General features: G+C 36.3%; 1 protein-coding gene across 1 annotated transcript; it reads right to left on the bottom strand.

Annotated features, from left to right (window-relative positions):
* Positions 1–15548: 15548 nt before the first annotated feature.
* LOC145095566 (uncharacterized) lies at positions 15549–23174 on the bottom strand. The gene is made up of 3 exons (XM_079033418.1): positions 22436–23174; positions 21779–21861; positions 15549–15620 (listed from the first exon to the last, which is right to left on the bottom strand). Exons 1-3 carry the CDS (start codon positions 23172–23174, stop codon positions 15549–15551), a joined length of 894 nt encoding a protein of 297 aa, XP_078889544.1.
* Positions 23175–23917: the final 743 nt, after the last annotated feature.

The following is a 23917-nucleotide window of genomic DNA, read 5'->3' as shown; positions in this document are numbered from 1 at the left end:
ATTTTTTAGTAACGTTAGTGGCCACTTGTCTCTCTTCTAGGATGGTTTACCTGATCCAAGGTGATTAGCATTGTCGATGTCCGAGTTTTCAAGGGTCAACAAAGTTTGGTAGGTGTGGGTCCATGTTAGATGCATTTTATATGCATCTATTAGCACAATTTCCTACGTATTTCATTATAAAAAGCTAACTAATTCCCGATTATTCTTATGTATTTCATGTTTCATTATTATTTTGTAGAATGTCCATACTGCTCATGTTTGTTATGACTTTTCAGGGCCATTTGGAGCACATGGATGGTTGCGTAAGTTCGGGATGCGTTTGTGGATGCTTTGGAGCTTAATTGGAGTTTATACTAAGGAGGGATGCCGGGAAATGATCAGGGACTGCTTGGAAGGAGGAACGACGACCAAAAGAGCCAGAAGAAGCAGCTTGCGATCGCATGTTTTGTCCTTGCGATCGCAGGTTCCCTTTGCGATCGCAGGTTGCTTACGAGGATTTGTTGAGCTAAAAATTCACCAGACAAGAAAAAAGGAACCTGCGATCGCAGGTTGGTAAATTCGTGTCAAAAAAGCAACTTACTTCATTAAAAAAATCTCGTGGTTAGGTTTTGGGTGATACATGCGATTGCAGGTACCCCCCCCTTGCAATCGCAGGTTCGGTTATTTGACAGCTAGACGTATAAAAACAGCCGGATACTCTTCTAGTAACCCTAATTTTGGTGATTCCTGGCGATTCAGAGGTTTTCAAGTGAAGAAAGCAGATCTAAAGGAGACGATTCGATTCAAATCCGTAGTTTAGTAAGATTTATCGTTTAGGTTCTATTTTCACTGTTTGTAATCCGTTTTTAGCCATGTCAGGGTAAAAACTCAGATTTCAGTTTCACAAGACATAGCCTTTTCATATGATTAATCATTAGGCACTATGTTTGACTAGGATTGTTGTTTAGTTTGATCAGTTCTATGTTAAATTGAATGTTTGATTTTGATTTTAGTTTCTGTTGGCCACTTAAATTGTTTGTGAATCACTCTAGTCATCTAATTGTTTAGATCCGTAATTGTCTAGATTAATTAGTAAAAAGTGAAAAGTATTAGATTAATTCTGAGTTTAGGGTTAACTCTAATATGAAATGATCAAACAAGTTTTTACACCTTCGAGCTTATTACACTGTGTCTAATGCAACTTTTCTTTATTAGTCAAGAGCTTGTTTGGTTAATTTAGTAAAAAGTTAGATTTAATTCAAGAGCTTATTTTGATTAAATGATTTTTATAATAAAGGTCATTAGAGCTTGTTAATGAACCTTAGTACCATTTTAAACAAGTGCATAGTCAAATATTGTGTTGAAGGTTAATTATATGATTAGGGGAGTCACCGCGAAACTGGAATTGCTTTCTCTTATTCGAATATTCATTACTTTACATTTAGTCATTTTCAACATCTATTAGTTTAGTTTTCAGAATAACCCCCCTTATTATGTTATGGCATTTATCAAGAATTAGTTCATACCTTGTGTAAAGAGGTATAAACATTAGGACATGTCCCTGAGGATCTAACCCTGCTTACGTGTACTATCTGTAGTGCAATAAAGCAGTTTATTTATTATTTTTATTTGTTAAATCGTGCACGACAGCGGTATTAACAAATTGGCGCCGTTGCCGGGGACACGGTAAAACACTAATAGTTTTATGCCAAGATCTTCACGTACAGGTAATATGATTTTTGATCCAGAGATTGAGAAGACTAATAGGAAGCTAAAGAAGGAAGCAAAACTTCAAAAGCAACAAATAGAAACCTGAACCTCACCTATACCACAAGGCACTCCCTTGTGGAACGAACCTAAACACTCATTTCAACCTTTTCCGAAAGCACCCTTACCTCACCCGTTAACAGCGCGTTCAAAACATACTCATCATCATCTTCAGACAAACCCGAACTCATAGATTCTTCTGAAACCGAATCAGAATCCATCATGAGCGATAACAGAGACGAAGCAGAAAAAACTCTCCATGAATGGGCAACACAAGAGGTTACCCAACAGTCCTTGTGTATCACCTTTCTAGAAGCTCAAAATTTTGAGCTCACATCCGGTTTAATCCATCTGCTGCCCCATTTCGAGGCCTTGAGAATGAAGATCCTCATAAATTTCTCAAGGAATTCCATGTTGTCTGCTTTGGAATGAAACCCCATGGAGTTAGTAAAGACCAAATCAAACTCATGGCGTTTCCCTTCTCAATTCAAGGTGTAGCAAAGGAGTGGTTATATGATCTCCCATCTGGTTCAATAACAAGCTGGAATGAAGTCGCCAAACTCTTCCTAGAAAAATATTTTCCTGAGGCGAAAGTGTCAAATCCACCAGGGAGATTTTGGGTATAAAGCAAGGCAAAAGAGAAGCTCTTCACACTTATTGCGAGCGATTCAAGAAGCTGTTAGGCCGGTGCCCACAACATGGCATTAGTGATTACCAGCTGTATCAGTGTTTCTGCGAAGGATTGATAACCATGGAGAGGCGATCTAGTGGAGGTTCACCTTCAGACATGACACCAACATAGATCAGGCCATTAAAAGAGAAGATGGTCAATGAGTCAAAACATTCAGCAACTGAGGAAGAGTGGTACCCAGACCATCCAAGAGGAGTCAAGGAGATGAGCAATGCCCACCTGGAATCTCAGATTTTAGAATTGACTAAAGTTGTCCTTTTGTTGACAAAAGAAAAAGGTGTAGAGCCAAAGGTCAAACCTTGCGGGATCTGCTGCAAAACCAGGCACCCAACCGATATGTGCCCAATACTTCAAGAAGATAATGAATCTATGCAAGCTATGGGAGGATTTCAGCAAAGGCCATTTGATCAGCATCGTAACAACCAAGCTTAGGGAGGGCCTCCAAATAGCAATTTCCAGCCAAAAACTCAACAGAACTTTCAGCAAAGAAACCAATATCAAACTCCACCCGGGTTTCAGCAACCTTTTCAGCAAAATCAGCACCATAGCAATTTTCAGCAACCACATGTTCAGTCATAAGTTAGTAGTTTCAGCATGTCCTTGGAAGACATAGTTAAAAGTCTTGCAACCAATACCCAAGCTTTCCAGAATGAAACAAAGTCTAGCATAAAAAATCTGGAGCAGTAGGTATCGCAACTCACGAACTCCATGAGCAAATTAGAAGCATAAACACAAGGAAAATTCCCATATCAGACTGAGAAGAACCCGAAGCACAATGATTGTGTTGTCACCCTTAGAAGTGGTAAAAACTACAAAGGACCAGTTTAGCAAGAAGATGAGGAAGAAGAGATCATGGTTGGGCAAGAATCTGAGGCAACTGAAGAGGTGCAGAAAAAAGATGGACCTGCTGAAGCTGAAGTGAAAATTACCCCTCCTCCTTTTCCCTCGAGACTGATAAACACGAAAAAAGAAAAGGAAGAAAAAGAGATTATGAATTTCTTCAGAAAGGTTGAGGTAAATATTCCCCTCCTAGATGCAATTAAACAACTACCCTGATATGCTAAATTTTTAAAAGAGTTGTGTACTTCAAAAATGAAATTAAAAGGAAACGAAACAGTTAAAGTAAGCGAGAATGTTTCAGCTGTTTTACAAAAAAGGTTACCCCCAAAGTGTAAGGATCCAAGATTATTTACTGTTCCTTGCAAGTTGGGGAACCTTTCAGTGCCAAGAGCTATGTTGAACTTAGGAGCTTCTATAAATGTTTTACCATATTCACTTTTTAAAACTATCGGGGTAGGGCCTTTAAAAAGAACAGGAGTTATCATTCAGTTAGCTGATCGTTCTCTGGTGCACCCGAAAGGTGTACTGGAAGACGTTTTGGTTCAAGTGAATGAACTCATATTCCTAGTTGATTTCTATGTTTTGGATATGCGAGATGACGATTCACTAAACTCAGGTTCCATTCTTTCGGGGAGACCATTTTTAAAAGCTGCCAGAACCAAAATAGACGTTTATGATGGTACCCTTTCAATGGAATTTGATGGTGAAGTTATCAACTTCAATATTTATGATGCCATGTGTTACCCAGATGATGTTTCAGCCCTTAATTTCATTGATGTAATTGAACGATTATCTGCAGAATATTTTGAGATTGCTAACCGTGAGTCACTAGCATTAGTGCTCCACAAAAATTTGTCTATTAATGCAGCTCATGTTATATCAGTAAATTATGTGGTTGATAGAGAAGTTCAAGAGATGGCAGCTCATATGGACCAGCAGAGAAAGTTGAGGTATGGTACCCAAACTCTTAAATTACCAATTTCTAACTCCAAGCTTTTTCCTTCTATAGTGCAAACCCCCATCTTGAAGCTAAAGACACTTCCAGAAAACCTGAGATACGCATATCTTGGGGAAAAAGAAACATTACCAATTATCATATCCAACAAGTTGTTAGAAAAAGAAAAGTTAGAGCTGATCAGAATTCTGAAGGAGTATAAAAGTGCAATTAGATGGACTATTGCAGACATTAAAGGACTCAGCCTATCTCTATGCATGCACAAAATTCTGATGGAAGAAGATTATAAGCCATCGCGAGAGGCCCAACGCAGATTAAACCCACTAATGATGGAGGTGGTTAAAAAAGATGTTATGAAGCTATTGGATGCTGGGATGATATACTCAATTTCTGACAACAAGTGGGTCAGTGCAGTTCAAGGTTTTCCCAAGAAGGTCGGGGTGACAGTGGTAGAGAACAAATAAGGAGAGCTGGTTCCAACTCGGGTTAAGAATGGATGGCACGTCTGTATAAACTACAGAAAATTAAACGCAGCCACCCGGAAAGATCATTTTCCTCTCCCATTCATAGATAAGATGCTAGAGAGGCTTGCTGGAAAATTCCACTATTGCTGCTTGGATGGATTTTCAGGTTTCCACCAGATTCGAGTTGCTCCAGAAGACTAGGAGAAAACGACTTTCACCTGCCCTTTCGGGACATTCGCGTATAGGCGAATGCCATTTGGACTCTGCAACGCACCCGCCACCTTTCAAAGGTGTATGGTTAATATATTTTTTTGAGTATGTCGAAAATACCATAGAAGTCTTCATGGATGATTTTACCGTCTATGGAGACTCCTTTGATATTAGTTTAAAAAACCTCACAAATTTTTTTACAAAGATGTATAGAAACAGAATTGGTCTTAAATTTTGAAAAATGTCACTTTATGGTTGACCAAGGTCTGATTCTTGGGCATATTGTTTCAAAAAGAGGTTTGGAAGTCGATAAAGCAAAAATAGATGTGACATCCCCATTTACACGGCTAGAAAAGACTGATTTTATTTATACTTTGTAAAAATCAGAGTACTTCTTTTAATAAAAATGTTGCGGAATTTGTTCCCAGAAAAACACGATAAATACGTTATTAAAACATTTTTGAAGAAACGTATTTTATTCATTTAAAACATTTGGGATGTCATCGTTAATACAGAAACATAAGCATAAACAGAACTTACATTTATTTACACTAGTGATCTACATCTCTTTAAATCTTTCAGTGTAATGTGACTTCATATCAAAACGTGTGATATAAATAAACTGGGTGGGTCAGGTTGGGAAACCTGGTGACTACATAGGGTTTTCAACCCACAATAATATAATTATTATGCTTAAACAATCAAGCAATTAAACCCCATTACCCATCCCCATTATATTCTCTATTCTTAAGGATCTACCCTAAGAATCAGCTATTCCTCGTTCATTCATTCCTAAGGATCATCCAAAGGAATCGGCACGAAGTCCATCGTTGCCATGGTTTACACAACGGGCACTAAGTCTGCATAGTCGCCAGGGTTTAGGCACTAAGCCTGCATAGTCGCCAGGGTTTAGGCATCAAGTCTGCATGATCACCAAGATTTAGGCACCAAGTCTGCATGGTCACCAAGGTTTAGAGTACACCGGGTGAACACATCGTTCACAACACCTACAGGCTGCGAGCCTGCTAGTGTTCCACTAGACTATCTAGAATAGTCCGTGGTTGTCATCCATACTCTACTGAATGACGGGGACATCGTTTGGGAAAAAGGCTTCTCACATCGTACACCTCTCACCCATACCTCATGGTCTATATCACCTCTCAACTCATCGTCCAACTCATATTTCATCTATTATATCTACCCATGTTTTACCCCAAAATTTTCATAGATATAAAATACATATATAGTTTAAATCATTTAAAACATGTATAAAATCTTTCACCGAGCATAGACAGCAAGTAAACAGACAATATGCACACATAGCACGTAGTAAATACTTCATATTTATGTGTAAGTTGAAGGGGACCATGCACTCACCTGAAAGGTGGTGACTCAGCACTCGGACAACACTTCGATACCCTCAAAACAATTTCCTTTGATAAAACCTAGTACCAATACCAGTACGGTTTAGTATAACGATAACCGCGACAAATTAATAGTCAGACTATTATTATTATATAAGCGTTAAATAACACTCAATATAACTCATAATAATAGCCCAAATAATTATTTTAAGGACCTAATAACATTCCTATAATTATTTGAAAGCTATATTAAAAATGGCGTAAGCGTAGCTTACTTACATCGAATTTTATCGAAAACTGGAACTTTATTTGGAGCAGCGTTTCGAAACCGAAAGACTCTTTTTCTCGGGACTCTGGGAGCCTCGGGGCTTCCCTCGGGAGCTAGGGGGTTTATCTAGGGTTTAGGGGGGTTTAGAGGAGCTAGAGAGAGAAACTAATGAGAGAAAGAATGAATTTTGGTGTGAAAAACTCGGAAAGGCTCGCACCCTATTTATAGGCCGGAGGACCTCGGATTACGCTGGGCGTACTCCTCGGATAGGGATGCCAGCTGAAGCCAGTTGTCTTGCACTCCATCGGACGGATAAGAACCGAAGTACGTGGGGCGTAGTTAGACTCGGATGCGGGGTGTAATGCGAAACGACGTGTCAAGATCCGAAGCGAGGCTTTCTTCAGCTATGGACAGTTCAGAACGCGCCACGTCATCGATCAGTTTCGCAAATTTACTTTCCAACTTTAAAAATTCATAACTTTTGCGTACGACCTCCGTTTTCGACGTTCTTTATATACACGTGAAGGTGGGAACGTACTCTACAACTTTCGTTTAGACTCCGTCAGCTAATTTTGACTTGATTTTAAATTTTATATTATTAACAGGCTGGGACAGGATTGGTCCGTTAAATCCTCATAACTTCTTCATCCGACGTCCGTTTTCGCCCATCTTTTCCTCGTTACTCTACTCTTAACGAGATCTTCGATTCTCGTTTAGGTCGTGTCGGCTAAAAGTCAATCGATCTAATATTCGAATTTCGGGCTGTACACTGCTAATCCGAAACTTCGAAAAATCATAACTTCTTCATTCGAAGTTAGATTTGGGCGTTCTTTTTATCGATGTTATTAGTTTAACATACTCTACGGATTTCGTTTAGATTGCTAAGGCTAAATCTCGCTCTATTGTAAATTTACTATTTACGCTTCCCGGTGCCGTGCTGGTTCCGTCGCGAAACTTCGACGAGTCATAACTTCTTCGTTATTCCTCGGATTTCGGCATTCTTTATTTGTACTAAAACCTTGTGACATATACTACAACTTGGTTAAGATTATTTATTCTAAAAAAATCTTTTGTCGAAAAGTCATTTTCGACCCCTATTATCTCTAAATTAACTAGCCTGGATCTACGGACATTACAATAGATGTTATAAAGAGCTTACCCTACCTGAAGAATGTTCGGGAAGTGTGTTCCTTTATTGGCCATGCAGGGTTTTACAAGAGATTTATAAAAGATTTTTTAAAGATATCAGTTCCCATGTGCCAGTTGTTGCAAAAAGACGCCGAATTTGACTTCAATGAAGATTACAAGAAAGCTTTTGATGTGCTGAAAAAATCTTCTTACTTTTGCCCCCATCATTCAGCCCCCAGATTGGAGTTTACCATTCGGGATAATGTGTGACACCAGTAACACTGCTGTTGGAGCTTTTCTAGGGCAAAGAAAAGACCGGGTTCCCCACGTTATATATATTATGCATCGAAGACTTTGGACAACACCCAAGCAAATTGCTCCACCACTAAAAAAGAGTTGCTGTCAATTGTTATTGCATTGGAAAAATTTAGACAGTATTTGTTGGGCACAAAAGTCATAATCTTTTCAGATCACGCAGCCATTCAGTACCTTCTTGTCAAAAAAGACTCAAATCTAAGGTTGATTAGATGGATTTTGCTGCTATAGGAATTTGATATAGAGATTAGGGACGAAAGTGGGAGAGAAAATTTGGTAGTTGATCATTTGAGCCGACTCAACCCACCTGAAAACCTGACACCGATCCGCGAAACATTTCCTGACGAGCATCTATTTGCTGTTCAGAACCCTCCTTGGTTTGCTGATATTGTGAACTACTTGGTCTCCAGAGAACTCCCTCCAGATCTCACCCGGGCCCAGAAAGATAAAATAAAGAAGGAGGTGAAAAGATATGTTTGGGACGAGCCGTATCTATGGAAACACTACGCCGATCAGGTGATTAGAAGATGTGTACCTCAAGATGAAGTCAATTCAATCCTGAATTTCTGCCATTCAGAAGCTTGTGGAGGGCATTATGGTCCACAATGTACCGCACATAAGGTCTTGGCCAACATTCTTTATTGGCCTCATATTTTTCGTGACTCTTTTCTATTTTCCAAAACCTGTGAATGATGTCAAATGACTGGGTCTTTGACATCTCGTAATCAAATGCCACTTACTCTGATCTTGGTATGTGAAATTTTTGACGTTTGGGATATAGATTTCATGGGTCCGTTTCCGCCCTCTTTCGGGTTTGTATACATCTTACTTGCTGTGGATTATGTATCCAAATGGGTCGAGGCAAAAGCTACACGAACAGACGATGCCAAGGTTGTGGTTGATTTTTTCAACACAAATATATTCGCTAGGTTTGGGACACCAAAGGCTATTATTAGTGATCGGGGCATGCATTTCTGCAACCGTATCCTAGAAGTAGTCCTCAAGAAATATGGTGTCAAACATCGGGTATCCACAACATATCACCCATAAACGAATAGGTAGGCTGAAGCTTCAAACAGACATATCAAGGGCATTATAGAAAAAACCATCAATGCAGTCAAGAAAGATTGGAGTATTCGATTGTATGATGCGTTAAGGGCTAACCGGACAGCATACAAAACTTCTATTGGTATGTCACCATATAGAATTGTTTTCGGTAAACCTTGCCGATTACCGGTTGAATTAGAGCATCGAGCTTATTGGGCTGTCAAAAAGTTAAACATGAGCATGGATGAAGCTGGTAAGAAAAGAAGATTGGATATCCAAGAGTTAGAAGAAATTAGGAATGATGCCTACGAGAACGAAGCAATTTACAAGGAAAAGACGAAAGCGTTTCATGACAAGATGATCTCGCGAAAGGTATTCGTTACCGGTCAAAAGGTACTCTTATATCACTCTCGTTTCAAACTTATATCCGATATATTGAGGTCTCATTGGGTGGGACCTTTTGTTGTTACTAACGTGTTTGATCATGGTGCTATAGAAATTAAGAGTGAACAAATAGGAAAGATTTTTAAGGTTAATGGTCACCGTCTCAAACCGTTTTACGAAGGATTTCAAGTTACAAATGAAGAAGTGGAGGTAGTCGCGGTCCCGACTTACCGCAATTGAGGAAACCAAGTAACAACGTCGAGCCAACGACAGTAAAAACGGGCAGCTTACCGGGAGGCAACCTGGGCGTTTGTTTTGGTTTTCGTTTTTACAAACTTCTTTGTATTTTTGTGTGTTTTAGCTACTTCGGTCGTCCCTTTTCAACTGAATCATGTTTTTAAAATAACAAGTAACAGAGAGAATTTGGAAAAAAGTTGAAAAATACAATTTTGGTGGAACCTGAGACCGCAGGCCCCGTCTTTGCGATCGCAAGTATTCATTTTTTTTGGTCGCAACACATCATCGAGTTTTTTTGGAGCAGTTTTTTCACGAAAATAGACAACCTGCGATCGCAGGTTTTATCCTTGCGATCGCACGTATGTTGTTTTTGATCCATATTTTTTCGAAAGAAAAAAAATTGATTTTTGGCTGTTTTACACAAACCTGCGATCGCAGGTACCATTTAAATTCATTTGACCGTTGCCTTGCCTCGAAAATCGTGTCATTCAGTCAAAAAGTCAAACTTGCGATCATAGGTAACCCCCTTTTGATCGCATGTATGCATTTAATTTTATATGACCGTTGCTTTGCCTCGAACAACGTGCCATTGAGTCAAAAAGTCAAACCTGCGATCGCAGGTACCCTCCTTGCGGTCTCAGGTTATGTCTATGTGTATATATACCGATCGCACCTTCATTTTTAACCACCACACTCCAAAAACTCTCTCTGAAATTCATTGCATTTCGAGTTTTTTTTCACCAAATCGCTTGTTTTTCGTCCAAATCACGCAAATAAGGTATCAATCTCTTCTATTTCACTCCTACAACATGTATACGGTAACGAAATCATGATTTCACGGTTCAAATTCTCCAAAAATCTCATTTTGAAATTTGAATTAATGTGAGTTTCTTTTTCAGACCTACGTCCTGTTAGTCATCTACATGTCATATAAAGTAGAAACGTTTGCTCCCGACGCAATTCATGAGAGATCCATCCGAACGGAATTTCAAAAATCAAAAAAAAAAATTTCGGGCGAAAAATATACTGCTGCTCACCGCACAGTCAGGTATTTTCGTTCTGAAACTGATTTTTTTTTGTCATAAATTTGTGCGGGCTTGCGTATCCGCTTGGGAGTAGTTAGACATAATTATTTTTTCTTGATTTAGATTTTTACCTGGAAATTGTGCCTGTCTTGTACCATATTTTTTTAGGACTTGACAAAATGCCTCCAAGACCTTCCCGTTCACGCAGATAGGTTGACACCTCAGATCCGTCATACACTGTCCAGGTGGACAATGTCACTATAGATTTAGGTTCGCAGACTGCACTCGACTGTTACCAGCGAATTCTCGACTGCGAGATTTTGCCACAGGTCTGGGCCCCTAGCCGCACCTTAATGTAGGAACTCCACATTTATGATGGTGTTCGCACTCTTTTTGCCAATATTGGCTGGGAGCGCCTATTATCTGCAGATTTTGGCACTTGTCCCCTATTGACCCGAGAGTTTTTAGCCTCGCTTAGTGAGATAAATCATGTGGGAAACATAGCTTTCCGCATTTTTAGCACCCCTCACACTCTTCACGTAGACCAGTTAGGTACTATCTTCCGTACTCCCATCACTAGTTTATCCAAGGCTACCCCCGCTTTTGACGTACGCGAGTTTTGGTACTCCATCACGGGTTTGGAGTCTTATGATTCCGCCTCATCCGTACAGACTAGCATCGTGCACCCTGTTCTCAAAATTGTATTGAAAATTATATGCAATATCATTTATGCACAGATTGAGACTACGAAAGCCGGCAAAGCCGAGCTTTTTCTTTTTTGGTGCATGATCACCAGGTCACACCGTCCACATTTTGGTGATATTATCATTAGACGATTCCATAGAGTTATAGCTCTTGGCACCGGTGGTGTAATTCGCTGTGGTGGTTTGATTTCGGTTATTGCCCGCTCCCTCGTGCCACAATCTCATCCGAAGTACACCTTCTTTACAGGTGATTCTTTTCTTTTGACCCTGTTGAACTTTCGAGCTATGCACATGCTTCGTATTGCCCCAGGCGGGTGTGTTTGGATGCGGGGTCGCTCCACGTATTTCAAGGTCACTGGACCTGATGTCATTGCTCTCGCAGAGCCCATCAGCGAGACTGTGTGGGTGCTCCCTTGGAACATCCCACCACCTCCTCGCCCACTTAGGGCCCAACAAGCTCAGCACCCACAGTCTGATCGAGCATCTTCATCCACTCAGCACTCTGACTACACAGACGCCACACCCATATCCTTTACCCCGCCTGATCCTATGCAGACTGACTTTCAGGATCAGCCCCCCACCCACCCATCCCACCCTCACCCTAACGATCCCTTCACATACCAGCATTATCTTGACCTCCGTCAGGATATTGCTTCCCTTCAACAGACGATGACTGGTCTTCACCTCGACTATCATCAATATAGCACTCAGGTTATCGACTATCATGACAAGCTCTTAGGTCTGCATGACGATTTCGATGACTTTCGCAATGAGTTCTTCCGTCGCTATGCTCCCCCATCCGAGTAGTCGTCTTCCACTCCTCCCTAAGCATTGAGGACAATGCTTAATTTTAAGCTTGGGGAGGGGATTTCCTATCTTTTTGTAAAAGGTTTTTATTTTATTTTTTTATTTTTATTTATTTTTTCCAGTTTTTCTAAAATATTTTCAGTTTCTTGCATTTTGCATTTGCATTAAAAAAAAATTTTAAATTATTTTTTTTTACGAGATGATGACACTCTTTGCATACGATAGCTCCATGAAGTGGGATATTGAGAATTGGAAATGAAAAAAAAAATCCAAAGCAAATTGATTGTTATTGGAAGTGTAGAGTCAGTTATTATAACCAGGGGACCCAAGACACCACGATTCGAGACCCCGACCTTAGATAATAAAAAAAATAGCGGACTGAAACATTTTTTGGGCGGTAATAATAGCTCTAGGATGATTTGCTTATTAATGTTTTAAAAGAATCTTTATCGGCAACTCTGAACCCACAGAACATGGCACTATTTGTTGACACGCGTTACCCTCGCGGTAACAGAGAGCTTAAGTATCAGATCCACACAGTCAAAATGAAGAAAGAGTACAACGTTATATCTAGTACCCAAATCAAAGAATTTAAAGCACTCAATTGAAGAAACTTCAAGAAGTTCAAAAAAAGAAAAAAGAAAGAAAGAAAGAGAGATTGAAGAAATGAAACTCAAAACGAAGTATAAATCAAGTTCAATCAAATTAGAAGCTATTCCAAAGTTACATCTGGCGAATAAAGAGCTATGTGATATGATACTTGTGGCTCTCGAAAAAAGTGAAAGCATAGAGCTCGGGCTCCTACGGAGGTTGGCCCTTGCTGCTTCGGCGAAAGCTGATTTGGTCGTGTGGTTCTTAAGGACGCATCAATTCTGATTCTTGGCCATCTAGTCTTAAGGACATGAGATCCGGACTATGTTATTTTCGCTCATAAAGCTAATTAAGGTACAAATTTTAAATAAAACTAGAGTTGGATTATTGGGTTACACCATTCTTTGGTCTTCCTTACTTTGAGAGTTTGTGATACATGAAAGATAGCAGGATTGTTGCTTTGGTGTTAGTGATTGGAGCCCATTATCGATGTAAAGTCTGATCGTAAAGTAAAAAAAAGGCATATTTCATTTTAGTTGTTTGTTTCTCATTTGCATATCGTTTTTTTTGTTGTTCATTTTCTTTATTTCTGCATGCATATTTTATGTTCAACTTTGATAGTTTTCATTGTTTAGGTTGTCGTTCTCGAGTTGATGTGTGTCTAGGTTATTCCTTTATTTCCCTTAGCCTCAATTCCGTTTCCAAAGTTATCGTTTCCTTACTTGAGGGCAAGTAAGGTCTAAGCTTGGGGAGGTTTGTTAGATGCATTTTATATGCATCTTTTAGCATAATTTCATACGTATTTCATTATAAAAAGCTAACTAATTCCCGATTATTCTTATGTATTTCGTGTTTCATTATTATTTTGTAGAATGCCCATACTGCTCACGTTTGTTATGACTTTTTAGGGCCATTTGGAGCACATGGATGATTGCGTAAGTTCGGGATGCGTTTGTGGATGCTTTGGAGCTTAATTGGAGTTTATACTAAGGAGGGATGCTAGGAAATGATCAGGGACTGCTTGGAAGGAAGAACGACGACCAAAAGAGCCAGAAGAAGTAGCTTGCGATCACATGTTTTGTCCTTGCGATCCCAGGTTCCCTTTGCGATCGCATGTTGCTTACGAGGGTTTGTTGAGCTAAAAATTCACCAGACAAGAAAAAAAAGGAACCTGTGATCGCAGGTTGTGCCTTTGCGATCGCAGGTTAGTAAATTCGTGTCAAAATAGCAACGTACTTCATTAAAAAATCCCGTGGTTAGGTTTTGGGTGACACATGCGATCGCAGGTACCCCCCCTTGCGATCCTAGTTTCGGTTATTTGATAGCTAGACGTATAAAAACAACCGGATACTCTTCTAGTAACCCTAATTTTGGCGATTCCTGGCGATTTTCAGAGGTTTTCAAGTGAAGAACGCAGATCTAAAGGAGACGATTCGATTCAAATCCGTAGTTAAGTAAGATTTATCGTTTAGGTTCTATTTTCACTGTTTGTAATCCGTTTTTAGGCATGTCATGATAAAAACTCAGATTTCAGTTTCGCACGACATAACCTTTTCATATGATTAATCTTTAGGCACTATGTTTGACTATGATTACTGTTTTGTTTGATCAATTTTGTGTTACATTGAATGTTTGATTTTGATTTCAGTTTTTCTGTTGGCCACTTAAATTGTTTGTGAATCACTCTAGTCATGTAATTGTTTAGATCCGCAATTGTCTAGATTAATTCGTAAAAAGTGACAAGAATTAGATTAATTCTGAGTTTACGGTTAAGTCTAATATGAAATGATCAAACAATTTTTTACACCTCCGAGCTTATGAGAGGTATTGAACTTTCTGGGAATTACACCGTGTCTAATGCAACTTTTCTTTATTAGTCAAGAGCTTGTTCGGTCAATTTAGTAAAAAGTTAGATTTAATTTAAGAGCTTATTTTGATTAAATGATTTTTGTAATAAAGGTTATTAGAGCTTGTTAATGAACCTTAGTACCAGTTTAAACAAGTGCATAGTCAAATATTGTGTTGAAGGTTAATTATATGATTAGGGGAGTCACCGCGAAACTGGAATTGTTTTCTCTTATTTGAATTTTCATTAGTTTACATTTAGTCGTTTTCTTGTCATTTTCAATTTCAATTAGTTTAGTTTTCAGAATAACCCCCCCCCCCCCCCCTTTATGTTATGGCATTTATCAAGAATTAGTTCATACCTTGTGCAAAGAGGTATAAACATTAGGACGTGTCCCTGAGGATCTAACCCTGCTTACTTATACTATCTGTAGTGCAATAAAGCAATTTATTTATTATTTTTATTTGTTAAATCGTGCACGACAGCGGTATTAATAGTCCACCATCCTTAGGGAAGAGAGGGTCATTCCCACTCAACCCATTGCCACATTAGCCTCACATTAGCTTTTTTCTCTCTTTTCTTTTCCGTCTCTCCCAACCAACAACACATCTTTCCTAACCAACTCAATTTTTAATTTTAAAATAAATACACAATAATTAAAAGGGAAAATATCACTAGAACCCAATCAACTTATCATTTTTGTTTTAAAAGGTCCCTAATGTTTCTTTTGAGATTTCTAAGGATACAAAGTCCTTATTGACCTGCTAAAGAAAAGGGTATTAAACGTTTTTTTGTCCGGTTTCACAGGTAAAAAAAGATGACATGGCTATAAATATGAAGTGGCTATCTAAAAATTGTTATATAATTTATTATTTTTTTATTATAGTTTTGTGGTTTAGATATTCTTCAACACATGTCGGTCAACTTCAAACTCCACTGCCACCATCACCACCATCCATACATCCATCTCCCATTACCAGTCCACCACCATCGTCTACCTACATGGGATTTGAAAAACGATTTAAAGCCCAACACTATTCTAGACTTGGAAAACAAATCTAAACTTGAAAATCGGATGTAGATTTGAAGAACGAATCATAGATCAGATCGGTGTTCTGCATCACGATCCGTCGTCTTCAAACCCCATATCTTGTTCAATAACAATTGATTTTTGAATGATTTTTTTAATTTCTAAATTTAGACCGTTCATGAACTATCATGTGTCCGTTTGCTTAGATACTCCATCATTGTGTAACGTTTGGTTCCTGGTATGTATTTAAATAATAATTATCCACTTTTATATAGAAACTCGACGAGTTGGAGGCCCCAAACTCATCGAGTAGAGATGAATTGAACCGCAGATTTGGAAACCTACTCGACGAGTTGGGAGGCCTCAACTCGATGAGTAGGCTGGTAGAAATGAAACCCTAATCCCGAGGTTTTGCACCCTATTTAAACACCTGCATTTATTGAAAAAATTTAGGAACCCAAGACTTTTTGGGTCCATCATTAGTAGAATTAAACAAATTTTTGGAATTTAAGAACCATGTTTTCACTTTGTTTGTAACTGAATCAATTATATCAACATCATCAGTTCTAGATTTTGAAATATAATCATTTAATAATTTTGGATTTCCATTAATTGTAATCTTATCCTTCACAACATTCGCATTTTTGATAACTGGTTTCCATTTTTAAACTGGAACTTGCGAATTATTAGATGATATACTCTCAGTTGAAGAATTATTTGTGTACTTATCAAATGCACTTTTGATTTGTTCTTTTGAAAATTTTCCACTTTGATATTTCTTTCCTTTTCCTTCAAACCAATGATTGAACGTTCTAACATCAGATTTTCCTTTTGTATATGAAACTTTGTTTGGTTTTGATATTGAAGGATTTGGAAAATTTGGTTGTTTTGGTGAAAATTTCTTTTTGACTTGAGTTGAGTTCTTCAAACTTGAGGAAATATTCATGAATTTGCCAACATTTTGAAACTTTTGATTATTTGCAAATTTTTGCGAATTCTCAAATTTTCGATTGTTGTCATATTTGCGAACATATGGAACCTTATCAACAGAGTTTATTTGTTTATGAAAACTTGATGATGTTTTTGAAATTTGTTCTTTTTCATCTCTTGATTTTTCTTTAGACACTACTTGCCAGAATATTGCTTTTCTTGCTTTTCTTTTTGAAACATTATTTTCTGTTGAAAAATTTCCAACCATCAATTTGAATTCATGAGAGTTTAGTTTCACTTCAACTTTTGATTTTTCATCATTTTCAAAAACCTTGTTTGATTTTTCACCTTTAACCACCCATTTTTGTGTTGATTTTTGTTTTTGAAACACATAAGGATTTTTGGTTAAATTGTTTTCTTCTGTGTTTTGATTTGCGAAAAAACCTTCAGTTGTGGACTTTTGATTATCTTTTTCAATCATTTTATTGAAATCAGGATGAACTTTCTCAGCATTTCCAATAGTGACAAAAACTTGATTTGGAAAAATTGTTTTATCAGTACATACAAAATTTGGATATACCACAGTGTTGGTTTCCAAATAATGTGCGCCTTTATCATTTAAAATTTTATCAAATTCTTTTGTATTTTCAAACACTTAATCAACTACAACCCTTTGAGGTGTTTCAGTTGAAACTTTCTTTTCTTCTTGATTTATATCTGTGTCATCAGATTTCCAGCTTTCAACTTCCACATTATCAAACATATAATGTTGCGAAGTTGAAGGTTTATCAATTTCATCCTCTACTATTGAATCAACTATTATTTCTTTACCTTTGATCTTAGATGTGATATTAATGATTGACAATTGAGAACAATCAACCTCTTCTTCCTCTTCTATCTCACTTATTTCACTCACATTATCAGAATTTTCATCAATATCAGCATAATTCAGTTGTGAGGCAAGCGTTGAATTTTCAGTGTTCTTTATGATTTTCACTTGTTCACTCTTTGTCAAACTTTCATTGACAATTTTAACCAACTCATCAGCATTCAGAAATTCATCAATTTTGACAATACCATATACATATCTATCATCAGGTATTTTGTCAAATTGGGCAGTTGTGCTTTCGCAATCATAAGAAACAACATCAACTTTTTCACGTTCATACTCAAGAAAAGGTAAAAGTTTTCTATGTTGTTCTTTGCTAATATCAGAAGAGTGATGTAAAGCTGTTAATTTTGCATACAAACGTTTTGCAGAATTACAATATATGTTTCTCTGTGCTAGTAATAACCTAACATCGTTAGTAAGATTATTCCTATCACAGTCTATATTTTTGACTTGTAATTCCAATTTTTCAACTCTGCTCTTCTTTATTTCTAAATCTCTTCGTGTCTCACTAAGTTGCACATTTAATTTCTTAGCTTCATTACTAGCAGACACAATAACATAATCAAAATAAGCCACATTATCATCAAATGAAACAATTTCAGCATCATAAGCAGATAAAGGAATATTAAAAGATTCAAGAATTGCACGTACCTTGGTTGTCATGGGTGACTTGTCAATGGATTTGGACACAAAACATCTCCCTGAAATGTTCTCTTCGCAATCCTCAAAACTTGCGAACATTGCTCCATGTGAGGGATGCCTCATTTCTTCATCATCAGATCCTGAAGACCAGATCTGATAAGTTCCACTCTCTTCTTCAGCAGTTTCTCCCTTCGCAACCAATGACACTCCTTTGGTCTTAGCTCGTAACTCTTCAATCTTCTCTGAGTAGTATGCTTCATCTTTGACTTTTTTCTTTCTTCTCTTCTCTCTTTCGCAACATGCAGTCAGCTGCGAAGTGATTCGCACCATTGCAATAATGACAATAGATTCCTGAATCACCTTTCAACTTTTTCTCTTCATTTGCATTTTTCGGTTTTTCCTCAATTTTCTCCATCTTCTTTCTCTCATCCCCTCCAGTCCTTGTGGTAACATTCTTCGCATCATTCATCTTTCCTTTTGGATTAAAAGGCTTTTTGAAAAACTTTTTAACTCTGTTGTTTGAATAGAATGCTACAGCTTCATCATCGGAATTCATCAAAAATCCTTCATCATCTGATCCATCTTTTTCATCATTTTCTGATACCTTTGAAACTAGAGCCAAAGGACTACCAATAACTAGTTTTGATTCTTCATACATTTCTGAGACCTCAGATTCATGTGTTTTTAGTTGATTGTAGAGATCATTCAATTTGGTTGTATCAAAACTTTGTTGATTCTTAATCATCATGCTCACACTTCGCCACTCCTTGCGAAGTCCCATAATGAAAGTTAAATTGAATTCCATGACAGATCTAGTGATACCATACCTATTGCAGCGAAACACAAGCTCATTCAGATGATCATAGTAACTTTCAAGAGTTTCTGCATCCTTTTGTCTGAATTCCTTCAGTTCAATCAGACATTGCTTCACAGAATTGATCTTCGTCTTTTCGCTACCTTGATACTTCTCTTTTAGAGTATTCCAGATGTCTTTTGTTGTCTTACAACTATGAATGTAATTGTAAACCACAGGAGGAAGAGCACCTCTTAGTTCCCTCACGCACCTCTTTTCATTATCCTTCAGTCGTTTTCGTTGATCTTCAACATCAGGAGATCCAGTGGATGGACCAATTTGTTGAACATTTGCAGGAGCTTGAACTGTTCCATCGATACAATTCCATAGTTCTTCATCAATTCCATTTAAGTAATCTTCCATTCTATCAGCCCACTGATCATAGTATTCTGGAATCAACATCGGAATTTTGGTTGAAGAACCAAGCAAATGAGAGAAAGAAGTCATTGTGTTCATGTTGAAGTTCGCCATTGATGAACAACAAACAATCTCTGAAAACTTGAGAACTTGATGAATTTCAGAAATCGATCAAACGAATTGATCAAAAATCACTAATCGATTACTCGACTTAACAATTCAAACGCAGAATCAATTCAAATCTGAAGATCAAAAGTGATTTTCAAAACCAAAATTGCGCGGAAAATTTTGAGTAAATTTTGTAACTCAAAAAGCAAATGATTCTTATATGAAAAATCAGATCTAAGCAGTTTGAAATCCTGCTCTGATACCAATTGATGAGAATTGTTATCGAGAATTAAGATACGAAACAATAGATTTGAATGATGAAAGATAATGAACACACGAAGTAAATATTAATCAGATCTTGTTTTATTAAGACTGATTACAGAGTAAGCTGAAGAGAGATATTGAGTTTCGATATTATCCTTCTACTTCAAGCCTAAGTCCCTATTTATAGGGAACTTACAAAAAGTATACTAAGTCTATACAATGAAACTTCACATGCTACACTTCGCATATAATATTGACTTAGTAAAATAACATACAAAATGCGAATCATTACAAGACACAGTATTCAACTTTTACAACTAACTTCTACATTTTTTCAGTTTAATCTGTTTGGTTTTTTTTTTTTTTTTTTTATTTTTTTTTTATTTTATATCTTAATCCTAACCATAACCAAAGCAAAATAAAGTTCAGTTTAATCGGTTTTGGTTAATTCGATTACGGTTTATTTGGTTCGGTTTACTGATTAAACCAAATTAAATTTCACATTTAAAATAAATATTAAACTAATAGAAAAAAAATTTGTTAAACTTTTACCAAATGAAAAAACTACATTAATATATAACATATTATTTTTGGTCTTTCACGATATGTTGTCTTGAAGTATTGATGTAGTCATAAAAGTTGTAGAGGCTGGTTAATATAACTTTAATCGTATAAAAAGAGGAAAGAAATGACCGAAGATTAGTTGACATTTTGCTAATTAGTTGTGTTTAATACAAAATATTACAATCATATATTTATAATGGTTAATAATTAAATAATCCAATTATGATTTTTTTTACAACTAATCTATCAATTTAAAAATAAAAGTTTAATATATATATATATATATATATATATATATATATATATATATATATATATATATATATATATATATATATAAAAGATCAAATAAGAAGGAAAGTTTTGGTAGGAAGGTAAGGAATTTTTATATGCATATTTTCTTAGTAAAAAAATGAAATGAATCGTTAGATGATTCACAAGAAAAAAAACTCCGAAAAAAACACATTTATGATTCATTTTTAGGTAAATCAAGAAATAAATTCACTTTTATGATAATTTTAGTGAATATCAACAAAATCATCATAAAAATCAATCATCGAAATGTTTTTTCGGGATTTTTTTTGGTGAATCATGTTATTATTGATTCATTTGTTTTGTTTGTCAAAAAAATAAGTCGAAAAAAAATTTATTACCCTCGTACCGAAAAAAAAAATTCTTACCGGACCTATATCGTATATATATATATATATATATATATATATATATATATATATATATATATATATATCTCCCTATCTAATAAAAGAATAGTTTTATTCTCCTCTTGATATGTGTCATCTTATTAAGCCTCCTAATTCATGCATATTTTAGTCTCCTTTTGCCATATGTCATCATATTATATTTCCTAATTAATACATGACATTTGTAAACCTATTGATTCTCCATTTTAAATTTTAAATTTTAAATTTCTCACTCTAATTATATTAAATTAATAACATTAGAATAAAAATTAAAATAAACTTAATACAAATTATAAAGTGATATAATTTCACATATTTATTTAAATCAATGATTAAAATTTATATAACTAAAAAAATCTATTAATTAATAATTTATTTAAAATAATTGATTAATAATTTTTAGTTTGTAATTTAAAAGTTTAATTAATTGTATAACCGTGGTTCCCACCGGTTATAAACTACTATGTATATATATATATATATATATATACACACACACACACACAAACACACACACACACACACAGAGAGAGAGAGAGAGAGAGAGAGAGAGAGATAGAGATAGAGAGAGAGAGAGAGAGAGAGAGAGTTTATTTTTGGTTTAACCAAAATAATGAAAATTTAAAGAAATCAAGCCAAATAAGATATTTTTATTCAGTTAGCCAACCCGAATTATCTGAATAACCAAATAACTAATAACTAGAACAAAATAAACCAAACATTATTTGGTTCGGTTTAGGTATTCGGTTTCGGTTTTTTATGACACCCCAAGACAAAGCTAGAGAGATATAGAGAAAGGAAGCGGTTCTACCAACCTGCTGAAGAGAAACAAATGCTTGAGCCCACTTGACCCACTTGTTGAAGGAATGGTATCTTGGAGGTACCATTGGTACCTCCCCTTTTTGTCATGTTGAAAAATACAAACTATTATATTGAAAAATTGTTACAATAACTGGTGTAAGAATGGTTAACTGAGCAGAAATTTAATGACTGATACGTCGTATGTGATAATTATTCATTTAGACTTGTTGAAACCTGAGAATCATTGAGTATAACATGAAAAGACATGGCAATAAGTAAAATGTTCTATTCTTTTGACGAATCGAATTATTCAATCTTCAAGCTTCTTCAAACATACACTGTTGTGTACATTACAAAATGACGTTACTTTGGAAAACGGACATTGAATTTATTACAATAACAAAAACAAGTAGTACAAGAAAAGGAGTACATGGACATGTATTCAAAACAAGAAGTTTAATTCCATATCGATCATGCTTAATTTTGCTGCCGGAATTGCCCATAAACATTTCTTATATGCGACTCACAAACCTTGTAGACCCATGATTGAATTTTGGGATCGTGCTCTTAAGCTTGATCCATGGTCACACTGCTGCCCAAGTTGAGAGAATGTTTAGGGGGAAGAATATTTAGGAGAGAGGCTCTTGTTTTGATCAAACTCCTAAACATACACTCCAAACCATTCTCCATTTCTTCAAAAAGGCTCTCTAGATCCCCATTGAAAATTTGAACCTGACTTTTTTCCTCAGCCGTTCCTTTGTGAATCATTTTTGAAACTATTGACCACCTTGTCGACTTTGACTTCGCAACAGATCCAGACAAGAACAACAAAAGCGACCTATAAACAGATGACCTCACGACACCAATATCCCTTACTACTTTGATAACTGATAGAACATGATGATCAAGATCTATAGGAGGCATGCCTCCAATCTTTTCATCAATTGTCTTCAAAGATGAAATAGCCTTTTTGGTGTCTTTCTTCAGGTTCTTCATGAAAGATGTTGCGATGCTTACATCTCCTTTTTTCCTTCTCACAGCAGACTGAACGTCTCTAGCATTTTCTTTAACTTGTGACACCAAATCTCTTGTAGATTCACATATATCCATAAGACTGATGGATTTATCCAACAACTCATTAACCAATTTCGTATATTGGCTATGAGTAAGAGCTTGTTGGGTCAAAGGCAAACTAAGAAGAGTGTCGACACATTCATATAAACCTTGTAGCCTCACTAGTGCACCACAGATTGTATCTGCAGTAGGAACAGATGACGTTGATGCCTCCCATTTTCTGAATTCAGATATCTCCTCTTCAGCTTGAATAGTGCTTGGATGTGCAAGGGCAGGCAAACTCATCGAGCGGAAGTGATGAATATTGTTTTCTGTTGAAGAAAAGGTAGAAGCCATTGTTTTATGTTTCTCTCAATTGACTCTAAATTTTTGCGATGTGGAAGTAGTGGGTTCAAAGCTGGTATATATACAAAGTGAAGAGGGAATGAATCAATCACAGAAAACAAATGCCAATATGCCATGTGAAGCCTACATGTGCACTCCAATGTAATAGTTGACTAATTACTGGGCATTATGTTTATTACTGATCATGGAATATATACTATTCTCTTTGGTATGTCTCATGTTTGCTTTACAAGGTTTGTTTTTAATTCAATATCTTTCTGTGAGATTAATTATTGGATGAGATAAAATAGAATAGTTGATGCTGAGGAACGTATCTCATTAAAACATTAAAGAATCACGTTTGTTTATTTTTTTTTAATCTATGGTTCCCTCTTAAATTTACGGAAAACATGAAATGTTAGCGATATATCATACCAATCTTCTACATACAAATTTCGAATGGTGTATTATGTAAATGCAATTATTTAGTATTCTATATGGCGATATGTTGTCTTTTGTAATAAAGTAATTATTATTAGCGATGATATCATACCAATCTTCTAAGATTGTGTAGATCTCAATTTATAGGAATTATTGTTGTATATCTTTTCTTTTGCTTTGTTATGTAATCTTATAGTATTACTTATAAACAGTGAAATATAGATCCTTGCTCTACACACTAGTACAAAGCGTATTTAATTGTGTGATGAATTTCTGATGGTGCGGTGGTAGCCTAAAAACGCACTATTAAAACA

The sequence above is a fragment of the Lactuca serriola genome, chromosome 3 (genome assembly GCF_051521515.1).
Source record: "Lactuca serriola cultivar US96UC23 chromosome 3, Lser_US96UC23_V15, whole genome shotgun sequence".
NCBI lineage: Eukaryota > Viridiplantae > Streptophyta > Magnoliopsida > Asterales > Asteraceae > Lactuca > Lactuca serriola.
This window is presented reverse-complemented; position numbering and strand designations above follow the sequence as displayed.